The sequence below is a fragment of the Nothoprocta perdicaria genome, unplaced genomic scaffold (genome assembly GCF_003342845.1).
Source record: "Nothoprocta perdicaria isolate Ctin4 unplaced genomic scaffold, notPer1 scaffold_249, whole genome shotgun sequence".
NCBI classification, from domain to species: Eukaryota; Metazoa; Chordata; class Aves; order Tinamiformes; family Tinamidae; genus Nothoprocta; species Nothoprocta perdicaria.
The window spans coordinates 854,410-872,847 of record NW_020455476.1 but is presented as its reverse complement, the minus strand read 5'-3'; the positions used below and the strand labels follow the sequence as shown (position 1 = coordinate 872,847).

Sequence of the window (18,438 nt, the reverse complement as noted above, 5' to 3'; positions counted from 1 at the left end):
TTGCTTTCACAGGTTTCAAACATCCTTCAAATCCTCARCACCCTGACCATCCTTTCAGCTCCACACCTCCGTGTCCCTTGTTKCCTGCTTTCTCGAGTGTCTTCAAACAAAACCCTTACAGCTCATCCTCACCCTTACAAAAATAACAACCTGCACCAGAAGCAGGATGCTTGGTTAGTGGTGGGACACAGAGGTGTGTCTATCTCACTGGAGTCTGAATACCCTGCACTTTCATCTGCTGGGCAATGGGTCCCACTTACATGTCAAAAGGGCTGCTGGTTTCTTGCCTGATGACTAGCACAAGAGTGAGGAACAAAACACAGCCTAGATAACAGTGGAGAGAAGGGAGAGGGTTTACGGGTGTGCAGACTAATGCTGTGCTTCAAAGCGTTGAGGATGAGCAAAAGGCAGGAGTGTCAGGTATAGAAGGCCACAGGATTTTTGTTCAGTGAACATGGCTTCACTAAGAGATAAACTTCCTTCCTTGCTGGCAAGGGTTGTCTGGAGGAATTACCCTCCAGACCAGTCTTGTAGAAATAGCTCCTCTTCTTCAGAAAATGACATAACAGAAGGGAATCCTCCCTTAGCAGAAGCGATCCAACAGCTCTTCTGGCTCATGAGACATGTGGTGGGAAATGACGACTGGGCTCAGAGTTGGCTGCAGAGGCTGACTTGGGAGGTACTACTAGAAGAGTTAGCTGGGTGGGAATAACTTGATCTCTCTGCTTACCCACCAAGGAAGCAAGGGAGATCCCTGGCTAAAAGCAAGCTCTCACCAGAYCTATTAAAACCTGACAGCAGTTGCCTGGAGTGCAGCCCTCTCAGTCCAATACCGGGGGCTATTTCCTATATCAAGCTGTGACTACACCTAAGAATATTAATTGTTCCTAATGGGCAGCTCAATTCAGTGATGGGCAGGGTAATAAACAGTGCAGCTTGTTGCTGCACCCCTCCTTTGCAAAATCAACTGTGAGCCTTACCACCCTGCGCAAACACACTCCTAATTCTGCCAGAGGTCAGTCTGACAATTTGTTAGGAGCRTACACACAGTTCTTGAAGGCAAACAGAAGTCCAGCCTACAATAGCCTATCTCTGGCTATCAGGAATATTCAGAATGGCAAGAGAAAGGACTCTAAGCTTGCAGTTTCCCAGTCCTCCTCTGCAGTTCTAGAAGAATCCAAGCTTTCCTACTAGGGTTGAATAAAGCCAGCAAAAACTTAGCAAAAAGCTTAGAGGAAGCTTTCTTCATTTCCTAAGATGGTCAGCAACAGTAAGACACTTAGGATGGTGATTACTTGATATTATTATTATTATTATTAATATTATTTTTGCAATTTGTGACATTCTGGAGGTGTGAAAGTTTTCTGGGAGGGAAATATTTACAAATTTTGTAAGACGTAGTCCACATTAGTTGTGTTTCTAATAGAGCAATTATTTCATGGCGACTGGGTCATTCCTAACTGTAATGCAAGAAAACAAAAATATTCCCTTTGCTAGATGTTAATCCTTCCCCATCTGACCCCAAATTTTGGAATTCAGACATCTTAGAGACTGTGAAAGGGCTTGATGAATTGGCAATGGTAACAGAACTTCAGAATGGAGTCTAATGGCTAAGTGGCATTTCTTTCCAGTCACCTGTTCTGCAAACATACTGCTTCGATCATGGGAATAAATCAATGGAAAAACTGTGCTTCAGAGACAGAGCTACTTTCACATTAACTGCAACTCTTTCAGGCTGGGTGAAAGGCATCAGATCAGTGGGAGAAAGTGTAATTTGTAGATAAACAATCATTTAGGAACCAATTGCCTACAATAGATAAAATGAGAGGAAATTTCTTTTTGCCACTAACAATGACAGAGGAGGATTTTACAGCACAGAAACTGCTCAGAGATGAACAGCTGCCAAGGGGAAAGAGTACGGACTGACAACCTTACCCTGAAACCCCAGGATCCTATAAGGCAGCTGACCGTTTTGATTAACAACGTGCATCCTGGGAAGTCACAGCTGAACTCCATCAGCCCCTGCAACGTGCAGAACACAATGTCCACATACGTGCTTCTTGCAGCTGAACCRGGAAACTGCAGCAGCAAACAAGTCTGGCTGAGAACTCAGTGACCTCTGTATGCTGATTTTCCTGTGGGTTGCCTAAAGGAAGTCAGCCGAGGTCCCTTTTGGGAAGTAGTACAGGAAAGGAATGCCTCAGAGCTTCAGGTGACAGAGAACTGCTTGCTCTGTAAAGCTACCGGAAACAAGATCAGCTACGCTGATCCTCCTTAGCTAAGCAATGCAACAGGAGGCACGCTAAGAAGCTGTGGGAAAGAGAACTGCTCATTCACTGCAAGAAAAAATAAGTAAAGCCACTGTGCAGCGAACTGCCAGTATGAACTCTTCCCTGTGAAACACAGCTGGCAATTCTTATTGTCCACAGTGTGTTCTCCCATAAAGGGTCATCAATTGTTTTGTTTGAAAAGGTCCTAAAAATTGCCAGATGTTTGTCCCTTCTTTCCTGCAGCAAAATATTAACTGACTCATGTGGCACCAGGTGCAACAGCCTCATGAAACGAAGGGACTTTCTCCTCGCAAAAAAGCTGATAAGGCAAAACAAACAAGATGACAAAACAAGTAATCTTTCTAGTTGAAAGGGCAATGCCTGAGAGAGAAAGATACTATTTTTTTTTCCCCACTGGGACTCAGGCTTGTTACTCATTTGATAAGACTTTACTGCAGTCTCTTTCTGCTTTCTAAGGCTGTTGAATACTGTCCCAGGAAACCAGAAAAAGRGGAAAGAATTTTGGCTTCTCTGTAGATGTTCTGGTATTATGCAGCAACTTATCACCAGAAAAATTTTGTATGAGAAGCAAAAATTATAGGATAACTAGAAGTAAGTGGCAAATAGGAAATGGACAAAGCCTAACATAAAGCCACTACCTGCATGGGACAGATAAGAGAGGAAAAATGTCTGAAAAAGCAAACTGAAATCCACCTGGGTGACTTGCACGGAACAAAAAAATCTACATAATTATATGCTATTGTGACTGTCATTATATTTTGATTACGGACAGCCAAGAAGTACTGAGCAAGAGCTAAGACCACACCTTGACTCACCATTTAAAATCACCTACCTTGGAGAGAGACATAAATCACACGTCTCTGCGGCTCATGAGTTTTCAGAAAACTGAAGGCTTTTCTTAACAACTCATTATGTAATAGACTGYCTAGTGCCAGCATCTCACAATGCAAGAAAAGGGAATTGATTGCGCAGGAGGGTGGAGACAAATGTACTCCCAAAGTTAAATGAGTCAGGTTGGAAAAACTAACTCAACACAACCTAGAGAGAGAAAGAATGAGAAAAACAGCTAAAATACGTTACATAAAGAAGACTTCTTTCTGTGAGCACAGCGAGCAGTGCCCACCAGAGCTTGCTGCTGAATAACGCATAGGGAACTTTCTTCACTGCTTTCTGATCCACTTCGCCCAAGACCTTTGTCTGTTTGCTGAGCAGTTTGCTCAGAGAATCCAGGGCTGTCAGAGGGCAGGGACTCCTGTTTGCCTATAATCCCTTCTGTGAAGGGCAAGGCTYCTAAGTGATAAGGCGAACTATTACTTCGGAGAGGGACTGAATGTACTGCCATGAAAGACTTCAAAACAAACCTAAATAAAAATTGTCAGCTAAGCAAACCTCTTCCCTCCCACCCCTAGCTCGAGTTGTTCTGGCAACAACAGAACCCAAGTTCTTATCAGGTGCCAGAGAGTAATGGTAAGTTTGGGCTTGTTTTGGTTTTAAACTGCAGCTGGTAAAAGGAATGCCAACAAATAGAGAAAGTGTTTATAGTAAGCACGGGCTTCTCAGTGTACAAATAYACATGTTTTCATAGCTTAGCAATCAACAGCTAGAATATGCAAACACTGTCCTTAAGAACAGGGTGCAGCAGGGTATACAAACCAACCCCTTCATTTAGGGAGGCCATTGCAGCATGTGACCCCTCCACTGGAAGGAGGTAGGTCAGATATAAGGATCTTTGTGAACAAAAGGTTGACATAAACAAACCTTCCCTTTGAAAACAGGCACACGCGAGGAGCCGCCACGGGGTAGCTGCACTGGCTAATTTCATTGCAGTTGCAACTGTGGCCACAACAGGAATTTATGATCCTTGGCACAAAACGAGATGGACAGAAAGCACTGGAGAGGTCTGCAAACCCAGGAAACACTTGCCCTGGTTGCTCTAACGCTTCAGCTCTCAGAAACTGCAGAGTGTCTTTCAAAAAGTTTGGCAGCTGAGCACTAGCTGCTCATTCCCCAGCACCTGATCATTCTTAACAAAGAAGGTGTCTGCTAACAATCGTTACATCAATAGTTTTACCAAGGGAACATGCACAGAGCCTAAAAACAGAGCCAACAACAGCATGTCCTCCCACAGGAACATCTTTCTTGAGAACAGTACCAGGACTGCAGAGATGAAGCTTCAGTAAGCATGAGGAGCGAGATAAACTGCAAAGCCTATTTCAATGCTCTTTCCTAGGGCAAAAGAGACAGGATGGTGACAAGAGAAGTCTGCAAGCAGCTGGCACCTCAGAGCAGTGTGCGCAGCACCAGGGAAGGAGGTTCTCCCGGCTATGACACTTTCCTTCCGCACATGCTGGCTACAAGAAGCATTTTCCTGCCCACTTGAAGGCTTCCCATTTTCTTACTTGTTATAGTCAGATTATATGAAGCCTAAGAGCATTGCTTAACAGATGCCTTCCTGCTTTTGTAGCCATTCAGAAGCCAGAAGCTCAGTATATCCTTTTTATATAAAAAAAGCTATAKATTATAGGAGCCTCTGATTCTAAGCACTTAAGTTTGAGCACCTCTAGGCAAACTCCAAATCCAAGTAGTTTGCTTACTGAATACAAGCTTTCATCCATCTTCCAGAGGAATGAAATACAGGTATGTTTTTCTGCTACTGCACACTAAGCAGTTTGCCCTTGGCACACAGCTCTAATAATGAGGTAATTCTCGAGAGAACACACACATTATGTACTGGCAGAGATTACGGGTATATACAATTACTCCACCTATATTGGTCAGAAAAAACATATGAACTTTATCACTTTCTTAAAATCAACAGAAGGAGTAAGGAACAGACAAGAGGCAATGTAGATTTTATGCTCTGCAATATGTTTCAAATACAACTGTTATTTCACATACGTTAAGAGCAGCACCTTCAAAAGATATCTGCAAGGAGGATTACTGTAACTATTAAGGAGGCACAATATGCATCTTTCAATATTAAAAAAATAGTAAGCCTTTCTGTACAGCAGAGTCCTGATTTTACCTGGCACTTAATATGTAGATCTTCCTATTACCTAACCTTTACCGTTAATGAAGACACTTACTCAGAGTTATTTTAAATAATACGAAAATTTACTGGACAACCAGAAATCTCCTATTTTCTCTCTGAAAATTTTTTTTTTTTTTTTTTTTCTGTTGTCAAAGGAAAACAATTGACAATGACTGATTTGTCATAAAGATTACAGTCTAGGGATCGGGGGAGCTTCTGGAGGCATAGTTCACATGCTTACTTCTTCACAGTGACACTTGTGAGCCTGCTGATGTGGAGTTCTGCATATATCAGTAACCAGATCGAATGTGTAGCTCTAAAGAGCTTTGCTAATCCACCCATATCATGGTATCTTAGCATGGAAAGGGAGTAAACCACAAACATTGTCATGAAACAGCAAAGGACTAGCATTGCCAAGAAAAACCTTTATTCTTTTCTAATAAGATCATATGATAGCTGAGCAGATACAGTCGTTTCACTAAAACATATCTGATAATTACATATAATTATACAGCGATAACATTTAAGAACTTCTAGTACCTTGTGTCAGAAAAAAAATCCCAACAATAGTAGCAGTGTATTTGCAAACACATTATATTCTACATCAGATTCCAGAGTCCTTCTGCTCAAAAAGGTGAAAACTCAAGTGGCCTCACACTGAAAATGGCAGATCATACCTCGACATGAGCTTCCACAGTAGTGATACATGACTGCCAAAAGGATGCTGATGAACACTCCAAATACACCACAGGGCTAACTAACGCCTAACTAAGAATCAGGGTTTCTGATCGTTTCACACGCGGGCCTGTGCTGGGTTCATATGGGCTCCTACAAAGATGCCTGACTTGGTGCTTAATGGTCTGTAGCCAGTAGCAGTCCAACTGCCCATACTTTAATAGGACTCTTCTGAGAAACTACACGCTGACAGAAAACCATGAACATCTACAAGAAATAATAACTTCTTTGGGGAATGTTCTCCTAAAATAACAGTGACTGTTTCCTATGTCTTTGAAAGATCAACAAGTGAAACTCTCTCGAAAGAGTCGTATATTTGGAACACCTCATTAGGTACGTTTGTCACACATGCCATGCCAGACCTGCAAGTCAGCAGTCCTTTGTTTCAGTTCTCRAGCACTTGGTTTTCCTTTACACCTTGCAGCACACAGCAGAGCACAGGGACACTGTCCCTGCCAGCTTCAGCATACCAGTGCAAGAGGTCAGAATTTCCAGGCCAGTCACACCTGCTTGGCCCTGTCTAGCCAGTGGAAATGTACTGCCTCCTCACTCCTGCCAGCTGACCTGTTTTGTAATTGCTTCCTAACTCAGCTCATTTAAAAGGAGCTGAATTAATAAAAACATGTCTAAACTAACCTGATGCCTCTGACTGCAGGAGCTTTCGGGGCAGGATGGGGAATGRTGAACTGCACAACTGACACAGCTAGAAGTTGATGTGTGACTGCAAGGGCTGGAAACCAAATTTAACAGCTATATTTCACCGTCATTATTATGACTCAAAATCTGCTAACATGTCTTGTAARCTGAGTAGTGTCTGTCTGTGTTGGTGCTGAGAATAGCACCCCATCTCCCACTTACACAGTGAAGTCACTCAGTCACATGTCTGGCAGTATTGGCTCTGCTTTGTGTTCTGCACTGTTATGCACAGACATTGCCATGTGGTGCTTCATGACATGTAAATAACACTATTTCTCCACATGAGGCCAACTCCATCTTTCAGTAACATACACTAATTTCCTGTAGTAATCTTAATCTTTCATGTTCTGCATGAGCAACAAGAAACGACTAAGAGAATTCACTTCACTGCCATAAAAACAATGGAATTCAAGCAACCAAACTGCACATCACTCATGTAAGATCTTTTCACCTCATTGACAAAGTACTATCAATTGAAACTACAGATATTCATATACTCCTTTCTTTTTCTGACTCGTCTGAACAAGAGTAGTAGTCTCATCTATACTGCCAGARAGAGAAAAATTCCTGCAAGGCTGCTTCTGTTTTTGTTTTGAGAATGAGAATGAAGTTCACTGTTAGGACTTCAACTAGGCAAATCAAATATGCCTAAGCGTTCAAGGAAGACACCTACATTTTGGTCACATCTTTCATGCATGCAGTGTCATTTCTAGTAGCTGACATTAGGTCGTTTTCACATGCAAGACACTTGAGAGGCAAACTAAAGCACACGTCTGGTTTTGCTGGGCATATGCTGGAACATATGGCTTCAACAGGGTGGCACCTGTTATTTTGCATTGCACAACAGCATGCTGTCTTTATAAGCACTGATGGAAGAAAAGTATCCAAAGTGCTGAGCACTGCAACCCACGGAGGAAGTAAAAACAGTAAACTAGGAAGCAAATACAAAAATGAAGCACTAACCTGGAGAAAAACGCAGCACTGTTAATGAAGGAGATTTCATCTGTTATCTCCATCTCCTCCAAACATGAGCTACTGCCTCCTAATCGTAGGCTGAACTGAGGCATTCCATCGGACAGATCTGGTTGTGGCACTGGGCATGTCTGGATAGATCCTTTCCTTGGGGACTTGGTCATCTACAGAAGCAAAAGAAATAAAAATGAAACATGTAATGAAAAAAAGGTAGAGCAACCTTGCTAGATCATCTGCAGCAGAAAGATACGCCTACTGGTATGCAAACTGTCAATAATATTACAAGCTACAAAATAAAAGAAAAAAAAAAGTGCAAGTCAAAGCTTCTATTCAGTATAGCAGATTTTCTTAAATAGTCTACAGATGAAGAAAAAGATATGCCCATTGCAAGAGTGGAGGCAATAATGAAATTAGCAAAACAAAGGTAAAAAGAAAAATTGAAGTTTATTTTCTATATCACAGAAAACAGACTAGAAAGAAAACACTGAATCCTTCTTTYCTGATGCTGGCTAAAGAAATGCATAATAAAAGAAATGATACTGCTGTAATGCTTTTTGTCTCCGGTAGTTCTCCAGAGAAAATTTTGCAGCAGATYTGTGCATGTATGCATAAATATCATGCAACAATGTTTGAGAGAACAAAARAGCAACAGTGTATGTAGTATGATCAAGACAGTACTAGGAAGACAATCATATTTCACTGCTATGGTGTAAAAGAGTAAAAACAAGGRATGCTTTGTAAAACATTTTGTAATTTTCTCCAACCATCTCTTTTTAGGATCAGCATGAGTTGCAACATTCCCCGTGGGAGAAGTTGGGGATAATCTCTGAAATCCCTGATGAAGGCTACTACAAGGGTACAACAAACACAGAAGAACTCTGCATTACCAAAAAAAGGAACCTTGTTACATGTTGTAACATATTATTACAGGTTTTAACTTGTCACATGCTAACAAGTTTGCAGGAGGTCTGTTAGCTGTCCTTGTTGCACACCTTCTTCTGCATYGGTGTCCATAGCAGACAAATGACATAATGACGAAGATTGAGTAAGTTTTACTAAGTCCACTCACTATTGCCCAGTTAAGAACTACCGCTCTATAAGGCCACTGTTTTCAGTTTTCCATACTCTAAAAACTATTACTAAAGTAAAGGAAAGCCATTACCTATTTGTGTCTCCGTCTTCCATAACATGTGTTTTGCTTCCCTCAAAATGACATCTGGAAGCGATATTGTGCTTTTTCTTTTTGCTCACAGCATTTCACATTTTATTTATGATGCTTTTCATCTTTTCCCTTCAGATTTAACACCGTGGCACAATGCAAAATCAACCTGTGTTGCTTCTCTTCTCTTCTACATTCCAAGCAAGCCAACTGAAGGGTGTGAGAAGCTGCATACTGAGCTTCACAGTGAAACAGAGAAGTCTCACATTAAACTGGTTTGCAGAAGAGAGATCTATAAATATTTGTAAACAAATAAAGACGGCAACTATAAATCCAAGGACAAGTCTAAAGAACATGGTTTTGTTTGAGTGAAAAGCTCATCATCTAACATTAATCTCCTTTTTCTCTCATGAAGCTCAGCCTCAGACTACAGTTGACAAAGACCAGAATCAGCTTGAGCCATGTGTTTTATGGGCTCTTATGTTATAGTTTCAGACTGCAGCCTCTGAAAGGATGGACTAACATGTAGCCAGAGGTTATGCTAAGRAATGTGATGCTTCCAAAGCTTGACTACTTCATAATTTCAAATACGTATTCATTTCAGATTTATCTTAATCGTACTGAGGAAGGAGGGGACCTAGCAATGAGCAATCAGAACATCAAGAAGCAAAGGACTACAAGAGATTATTACACCACCAATTCCACGTTGTACTTCCAAGATTCACTGTTCAAAACATTCACATGCAAGGAATTATGTTTGCAGACTTAGCAGGGACTAGTCACTATTATGACCAGTATAAATATTTATGATGGTGGATGATAAAGAAAGTGTAATAAAAACTCTGCCCTAGAGGCACAAATTGACCAGTCAGAGTGGCATCATCCCACACAAGCCACAGTGAATATTTTTCATGACTGACTAAATGAATCATATAGTTGTTTCATCTCCCTSCGAGTTGTCAGGAGTTACTAGGTTCAAAGATCAAAGATAAATACACCATAAGCTCTAAAGATCTGATTTGGTATGCTAACTCTCATCTTCCTCTGCCACTGAAGAGTAGGGATCATTCACTCCAACCACTCGACACCAAGTTTAGTAAGGGGAGCCAGGGGCAAGGGCATTGTCAGTGTGAAGATGCAGATTCTCAACTTCTCCAAGTACCTCATCTCAAGAAAAAAAAGCTTCCTCTACCTGTAGCTATGCATGAACATTAAATAGGGATTATATAACCCTATAAACCCTATATATTAAAAATCCTATAAACACTGTATATTAAATAGCATTATAAGTAATTCAAGTAAATAAATATCAATAATTGAGTAAAAATTTAAATAAATAATCATGAAATCCTAACAGATAACCCTCATTTTAAAAAAAGATTTGTTTCTAAGCAAATGGTACTTGACAAAAAGGGTGAGGGAGAAGCCACATTAAGAACAACCTACAATACCATTTTTAAAAATCTTTTGGATTTGGTAATTCTTTCTCAAATTAAAAATGCCACATCATCCAAAATGACAGGCAATGGGAGATGAAGATCAGTAACTCAGTAATTTCTACCAGGTTTAGCAGAGAGTCAGCACAGATAACAAAAGCAATAATGCATACTTGCAAGACAGAGTCACTAATTCTCTTCTATATCCAAAACCAAAATTCAAACCCTTTCCTGTTTACCTGTCACACTGAATTGATAAAGTCACACTGAACTCACTGGTGATACGACACGCTCAGAGCGATTTCTGACTGGCACACGGGGTCTGTTTTCAGAAAGAAACCCAGAACAGGTGACATTCTAGGTTAGGAGGTTCATGTGCAGAGGGAAAATGAGCTCTCACAAGGCACAGGTCTGTGGGAGGGGAAAGAAAAGCGGCCCGCAGCAGAGTATGAAGCCAATCCACTCCAAACAGAAATGCAGTGCCTAAATCTGCAATTTGCAATTTACTCCCACCAAACAGGAATCTTAGAGAAAGGTATGCTGAGGACAGTAAAAAAAGCACAAAAGCAAARCAAGCAGGAGTGCTTCAGTTTTAATTCTTTTCATTTGGTGCTTCAGCATACTAACTGGTGGCAGTGTCATTCTTCTTCCCAAGTATGAGACTGGCGCCGCATTCCCCTGCAAAGTCACTCACAGATTCATCTTTGAACTCCCCTGCCTCACAACTGCTGTGTCTGCACGCCTAGGCAAAGCACTAACACAACAGGATGTCTGTGTTTTCTCTTAGCTTCGGAATTTAGCGTATGCACTGTGAACACCACCATCAAGTACAAAACAGGGGTGAGCTGGTCCCAGAGCTAAAAGCAGTTACTGAAGTGTAAACATGTTTTTGCTTTCCTCTCCCCTGCACTGCTCTTTTACATACAGACACGGGAAAAATGGATATACTGTTGCTTTGAATCTTTGTTATGCTTTTGCTTCATACTGGTAGCTACCTCTCAGCATAAGAATTTTTATGTAGCATCAAGCACAGTAGCGATGAAGATGAAATACCAGTCATTCTGCTATCTCAAATGATCTAATCAAGCTTTRCTGTTCCATTCCAACATTGCTCTCACACATTAGATATCTTGCACCACCGCGAATCCTGCCACCAGCTCAAAGGCTTCTGGTTGCTCTTACCTGAAACTTCTTTGCAGCAGCAAAGCCTATGTCATCTTGAGAGTAAGATAATTCCAACCTCAGCTGTCATCCTGAATGTAGACTCAGAGCAACTCACCTCCAACACACAGCAAGGGTGATACAAATATCTAAAACCAACTCTTAACATGGACAAGTGTCTAAAGAGACAGATGTTCCAGTGGCTGCAATTTCTGCCTGTCATTTACTTGGTTTCTTTGAACTCTCCTCATTTTGAAAGAAAAACAATGGAACCAAGAATAAGAACATTCTATAAAAATGGCAAGGATAAGGATCAATAATAAGAAGCATAAACATGCCCTGGTGACTGCGTGCMGGAGAGAGATACAGGAATGAACTTACGATGCTGCCTACAACTGGAGATATCTGCTTTCAGTTCTCTAGAGGACAGACTGTCTGTTCATATCTGCAGCTGACCAATTGTAAAAATAGTGACAGTGAAATTATAGTAAGTTACTGCAGTTGCAAAATTTTTCACTTGAAACTTCAATATATGCTTAAAATAAAAATGTTCTCTCTAGTAAAGGAATCTTAAAGTAAATGCTCTGCAAAGACCATTTGTAGTGTTAAAAGAGCAAACRGCAACGAGATCATCGAGAGCCAGGGAACAGCGGTAAGTGAGCACAGTGCCCACTACATTCYTCAATCCTTCCTGTWGCTTAAATATTTTAGGGGTAAACACATTTGTGTTTGCCAAAGGATTTCTGCATTAGAAAGTGTGAAGCTATGCCAAAAATCAGATCTGCTCCCCTGAAGACCATGTAAGTAAAAGACTCAAACAAACTTTCAAGAAACCTGTCTTTCTCCATGTATGGTATTCCTCCTCCTCACAGCATGACAAAGTATTACAGAGTAATGAAAGAATTTGCTGCCTAAGACTCACCATTGGCACTATGGTGTACTGCACAATAAACCATCAAGTGTAGACAGATCCTTCAGGGAAAATAAATTAGTTTTACATATATATTTCTCCTACCCCATAATTCTGTATGGCTAACTAAAAAAGGAATCTGAAGAAGTGAAACAATGACCAAAAGGGTTCACTCCAGCTACCCAAACTTCAAGCACTTCTGTATCCTGGCAATAAGGAATGCTGTTTGCAAACTGTACCAAACAGTCTCAGGCCTTGGAAATTTTAGAGGGGGAAGCAGTACTTCCAAGCACACCACTAAAATGGTATTGTATCTACCTGAGCTCAACTAGTGCATTTTCCAATAACCTCTAATCAACAGCAGACAATTAAAATGTGACATGAAATGTATGCATTTCAATGAAAGAATTTCAAAATATTTTCCTCCTGTTGCCAGAGAAGAAAGTTATACAATGTTATACACAGGATGTTAAAAACAAATGAATTAAGACTCCACCAGAAACGTCACTAAACCATGCAACAGTTGTAGGCTTTCTCTTCCTGGAACATTTACCTCTGAACTAGATAAAGAATAGGAAAATATGTTCTGTACTGTAATATGATCTTCAAGGTGATTTCATAGGTCTTTTCCATCTCCCACTTTCGTGACACTGTCTTAACTACAGGTATATCTCTAATTTAAATTTGTAGTCATTGCAGACAAATGACTCGACAGAGAAGTGAGTCACGYAGGTGTGTTAGATCAGATTCTTCTTTCACTGTTTCTAGTAGAAGTCAGAAATCAGCACTGCTCCAGACAGCACAGATAAGGCATAACGTAGGTTGAGCTCTATTAAGATGAGCATGTAATAGCGATTGCAGGAATCAAGCAGTACAATACTTGTTTTAATAAAGCTGCATGGAGATGAAAATGAGAACAAGTGCGTGAACCTAAAAGCAGATAACCGTTTGATCTAACAATTTGTCACAGATCCTGTAAGGGCACATGCAGACAGATGCATTTCACATAATGCATCACATAATTTGTTTATGCAGAAAAAAATGCTTCTAAGGGAACAGAAGAGATGCATGCTGAAAATATGGCAAGAAGCTCTACTCAAAAATCTATTAAACATTAACCTGTGCAACTCTCCTCAATACTGACTCTGGCAAGAGACGGTATTTGTACTAGACAGTGTAGACAAACATACTAATACAGTAAACATACCAATACAGTAATACAGTTCTCTAAAAAGATCTGTTACAGTTTATTCCAATACTTACAAATTCCCCATCCTCTCCCTATCAGTCAAACCCATGGTGGTTTTTACAAGGCAAAGATAAACCAGTATTATAACGACTCCACCTATGAGCTGGCTGGTGTTTTAACTATAAAACATTTATTTTATATTTAATAAGGGAAGGGAGGTACTTTTCATTGCTAATGCAAAAGACAAAGGGTGAAGGATAAAAGCTGCCAGAAAAAAAAAAAAAAAAAAAGGAAGCCTAAAAACGTATTTTCAAGTTGTATATGTTCATATGAACATATACGTACTTGTTCACAAACCACTGTGTGAGCTTGTAACAAACAACTCAAAACCAGAACTCCCTGCATGACTCAAGTGGAGAATCTGCTGTTAGCTATGTTGCATTCTTCCATATCAGCTTCTAAGTGACTGTCYGTTGGTTGGATGTTACCCTTTAAATCCCAGAAGGAAGAAGGAACACGTGCTCATTTCTAATATTACGACACATTCAAGTGACGGAGTATATTTCAGAGGGTCAGAATATGTATTTTGGAGCTTATTTTGTCTTTTAAACATCCTGCAAATATGCAGTTCAAAAATAATAACTCTTTTAAGRTACATTTGAGTATGGCTACATCCGCTCTTAACTTTACTCTTAGAGGTTAAATATCTGTACATCTTTAGAAAGACCTGACCTTTTAGAACACTCTCTTCTATTGGGATTCAAATAATAAACATAAGTCATAACATCCAAATGTGCATATACGAAGTTAATCACCTGCAAGCCACATGGTGTACTAAAAACATCAAAGTCCAGTCAAATTAACTCCTACTTGCAAAGACCCAAAGAGCCATATTTCCATATGTTCATATTTCTGTTGATAAAAATATGCAAGTAAATTGATATTTGTGCTTTTATTCCAGAAAGGCAATCCCACTTGGGAAAACTGACTTCTCCCATCTGTCAATTCTGAATGAAGCAAGACTCTTTMCAACAAGTCCTCTAGTTTGGACAGGTTTTGACCACAGCATCAAGCCCCACCATGTCATCCTTATTACTAAGGAAAGTTTTCCATTACCAAGATTTTTTGCACCTAATAGTCAGATTCTGTACAACGCCCTGTCAAAACCAAGGTTTTGGACTCTAACCTCTTCTATGCTGGAAGGCAAAAGAACAGGGGAAAAGCTAGAGAGAATCCGCGTAACTATTTATCTCTGATAAGCAATGTTTCTGACAAATGGCCCTGGTAGAAATCTATCAGCAAAAACCAAAACTTTAGTCAACTTCCATATCTGTTACTGAATTTAGCTGCTTTCCCGTCTTCCTAAGCTTATCATTTAGTAATAACTCCCATTGGCCCATTCTGGAGCACAGACTGTTAGTTTCTGCGAGATGCATTACTACCATTATCAAAATTCCAAATACTTTATAYTGCTCTAACAGCTCAAGAAGTCCATTAGCTCTGTCAGGCATGCCCGAAAACATTTTTTAGCTTCAGGTTTATCCAGCAGTTCCTCCTGAGATGCGAGTAAGACTTTTCAGTTATACTGCTATGAATGTTAACTGACAAAGATCAATGTAGAAGAGAGATGACTTGTTAGCAACCCCAAAGCTAAGAAAATTCAAGTTAACCCAACCCAGTACTCTTGTAACAAAAATACATAAATTACACTGACCTAAGCAATAGGTCCTTTTCCTCCGTAAGGATAACTTACCAGCAAAGCATTATTCCCCTCTGGCAGTTCCTTTACAAATCATACAAAACGTAAGTTTTAAATGCATGAGACTCCACTTCAATATACCTTTAAACCAATTAACTATAGAGATCTGAATGATTAGAAAAGATTAGAGCATCCTTAGAATACTCTTTGCCCTATTTACTCTTCAAGAGAATAATCCTTTAATGCCAAGAAGTGCTGATGCCAATAAAGACAGGTGGTTGAGTACACTAGCTTCTACCTTCCTCCCACCTGAATGAAGAAACACAGTAGGTCAAGGGCATCCTTAAAGAAGAGGTCGAATCAGAGCCAGGCTATAAACTGTTTGGCAACTCATCTTTTTCAGCAACTATTGCTGCACTTTATGGTAACACGGACAGACAGACTAGGATGGAATGGTGAGAGAGATCAGTTACTCACAATTATATATTTAAATTAATTTTAGGGAGATGACTAACATTACCACAAGAGAATAAGAAACACTTACCCTGGCACAAGCAGACCCTGACCTCCCACATCACAAATACTTACACTACTGGCTTTAGGATGAGAAACATTGAAAAAATCTTGGTAAATTTCATCAGAAAGATAAAATAGGCACTATTATAGTAAGCTTTTGTTTATTCAGTATACTTTTTCTTCTTTGAGGCCGAATAAACTGTGCTAGTTCCTTTTCTGCTAAGAAAAATACATAGAATATACTTGCATCTTACACTGTTATCTGGCTGGAATAATTAGTTCAAACTGAAGAAAATATAACCCGTGCTTTTACCATTTTCAACGCAATGTTGAATGGGGATAAAAACTGCTAAGTTTCAACTTCAGTGGTGCGGTCTCAGAGATAAGCTGTACAATAAGGGAATTTTTATATTCTGTTGTCTTTTTAGTCACTACACACATTATACTCTAAAAGTACAACTTAAAAGCATTTGAATACAAGAGTTTAAATGCATTTGATAGCAATTAGCTTAGGAGGGCATTAGGGAAAAAAAAGAGTAAGAGCAATAATTATAGAATGTGCTCTATTTTAATGATGCAGTCAAACATATTTCGTTGATAACTTGGCATTCCAAGGTCTTTTTGAAACCACCTCATTATCAGTATTGTGTTCATATTTTCTTCTCTAGTTGGATTATCAATTAATCTCCCTTTGGCCTCAAAAAACTGCACAATCAAAGGAAACTAACCCCCTTAATTTTCAACATAAGTTTTTAGTGCTGCTAGAAAATGCATAACCTGTTAACATACAAAAGGCTTTACTTAAAAAAGCACAAACTTATGTCACTGTGAAGCTAGAAACTCATTTTTCACAGAAAGCAAGTCAGATTTTTTTCTGATAGAAAGAAGGTACAGCTCCCTGAACTTCAGCAAAATGTCATCCAATATACAGCATAAGAACATTTGGCCCTGAGTCCCAAAATAGAAGTGTTATTACACATGCTTGTTTGCTTACTGACAGACTCCTACACAAAGGCCCTGATAGAGGAACCAGTTGTTGACAATGTAGAGATTAAGCTTGCAAATGTCAGTACTAATCTTTCACTAAAAAAAAAAAAAAAAAAAAAATTATGGTAGCTTCAAGGGAAGATATGACAGAATTTTACAAAATCACGAGTGGCAGAGAAAGGAAGGACTTTTCTTTGTCTCCTTCAATGTAAAAAAAAAAAAACCCACCTCAAGTAAAAGTCATGCTTAAAACAAACAAAACGAGTTCTTCACATAACAGGAAATAATTTGTGGAATTTCTTGCCACATGACATAGCGGAAGCAAAATGTTCGTATGTGCTAAAGGTGATGAGACAAGTACTTTGGGCATTATTAAATGCACAAATCACATCAAAGCCAGGAAAGCCTCAAGAAGCTAGTGAGAAGAGCAAATGAAGGAAATATCAGACATGCCTTGCTCTCCTCTTACTCCTCCCTCATCATGTGCTTATGGGCACTGTTGGAGGATCTCAAATCTGTGCTGGGCCAGGCATTCTTACGTGGGATGAGCTGCTATTTATAGCATCATGCAGTGAATTCAATGCTGTGAATGATCATAAAAGATACGCAATAGCTGATCTCACCRGGACTGCCTGCAGCAGCTGCCTCTTTACTGGGTCAGCGGCTGTACAGTGGCAATATTTTATTTATCTCAGCAGCACCCCAAATACCAAAGTAACACAGTCTCTCACAGAGGTAGGCATCAGCAGGGTCACACTGGCAATTGTGCCATATTCTGTAAGAAAAGTGCCCAGCGGTGTCGTCCGTGGGCAAAAAAAATACAATCTATTTCAGAGTTTCTGGCTCTCTGCTTACTGTTGGATGAAGAACTATTTATCCAACTCAGGGCTGCCCTCTGCACAGGGTTCCATCACAGCACGGCAGCTCGGACAAGACAGTCTGCAGTGCTACCAAGGGTGCCACAAGCAGAAGTGCTTCAGAGCTGTGGCTCTTCTTGCTTACAGCCTAAGAAAACATGGAATCTCTTTCTCTCTATGATCTTGGAAAATAGCTTATGGTTGATTAAGACTCCATAAGCCATGTAAAACACCAAAAAAAAAAAAAAGCTTAAAATCTAAAACTGTGCAGGTAACAGCTTGGGAATTGTAAAGATATTTCCTAATTCATGTGGTCCACAGCAAACTTCATGAATGTTAATCTGATGGAATAACTCCTTTTTAAAATCAGGTGTCAGCTTACACTGTCATTGTTCGGTGTTCATCAGACAGATGTCTTCAGGAAAAATACAGACAATGATTTAATATGAACACAAAAAAAATTAAATCTCTGTTTAACAGGCATTAACTACCCTGTCCTTAATTAATCACCCTGAGTATACTGTACTTAGAAAATTATGAAAATTTCCTTGTTAGAAGAAGAATGCTAGTAAAACTATTAACCATTCTTTTATCTAAACACCACAAATAATGGAGGATGAAACATCAAGTATATGACATCACCTCCCTTGTGACTGACCTATAGACAGAAGAACAAAGCCAAATTGATATCTATCTGCTCTCCTATCTCGCTATCATTTATACTTCTGGCAATCAGAATTCAGCAAAGCTCTTCCGGACAGGAGCAATAAAGAGCAAAATCTTACAGTTTGCCAAAGAC

General features: G+C 39.7%; 1 protein-coding gene across 1 annotated transcript in view; it reads right to left on the bottom strand.

Moving 5' to 3' along the window:
• Positions 1-7,093: 7,093 nt before the first annotated feature.
• LOC112947840 (protein FAM13A-like) overlaps positions 7,094-18,438 on the bottom strand; it is a 41,737-nt gene continuing 30,392 nt past the window's right edge. Inside the window, exons 8-9 of the mRNA XM_026039986.1 lie at positions 7,717-7,889; positions 7,094-7,100 (exon numbers count right to left, since the gene is read on the bottom strand). Coding sequence (XP_025895771.1) covers positions 7,094-7,100; positions 7,717-7,889 — 180 coding nt within the window. The remainder of the gene's footprint in view (positions 7,101-7,716; positions 7,890-18,438) is intronic.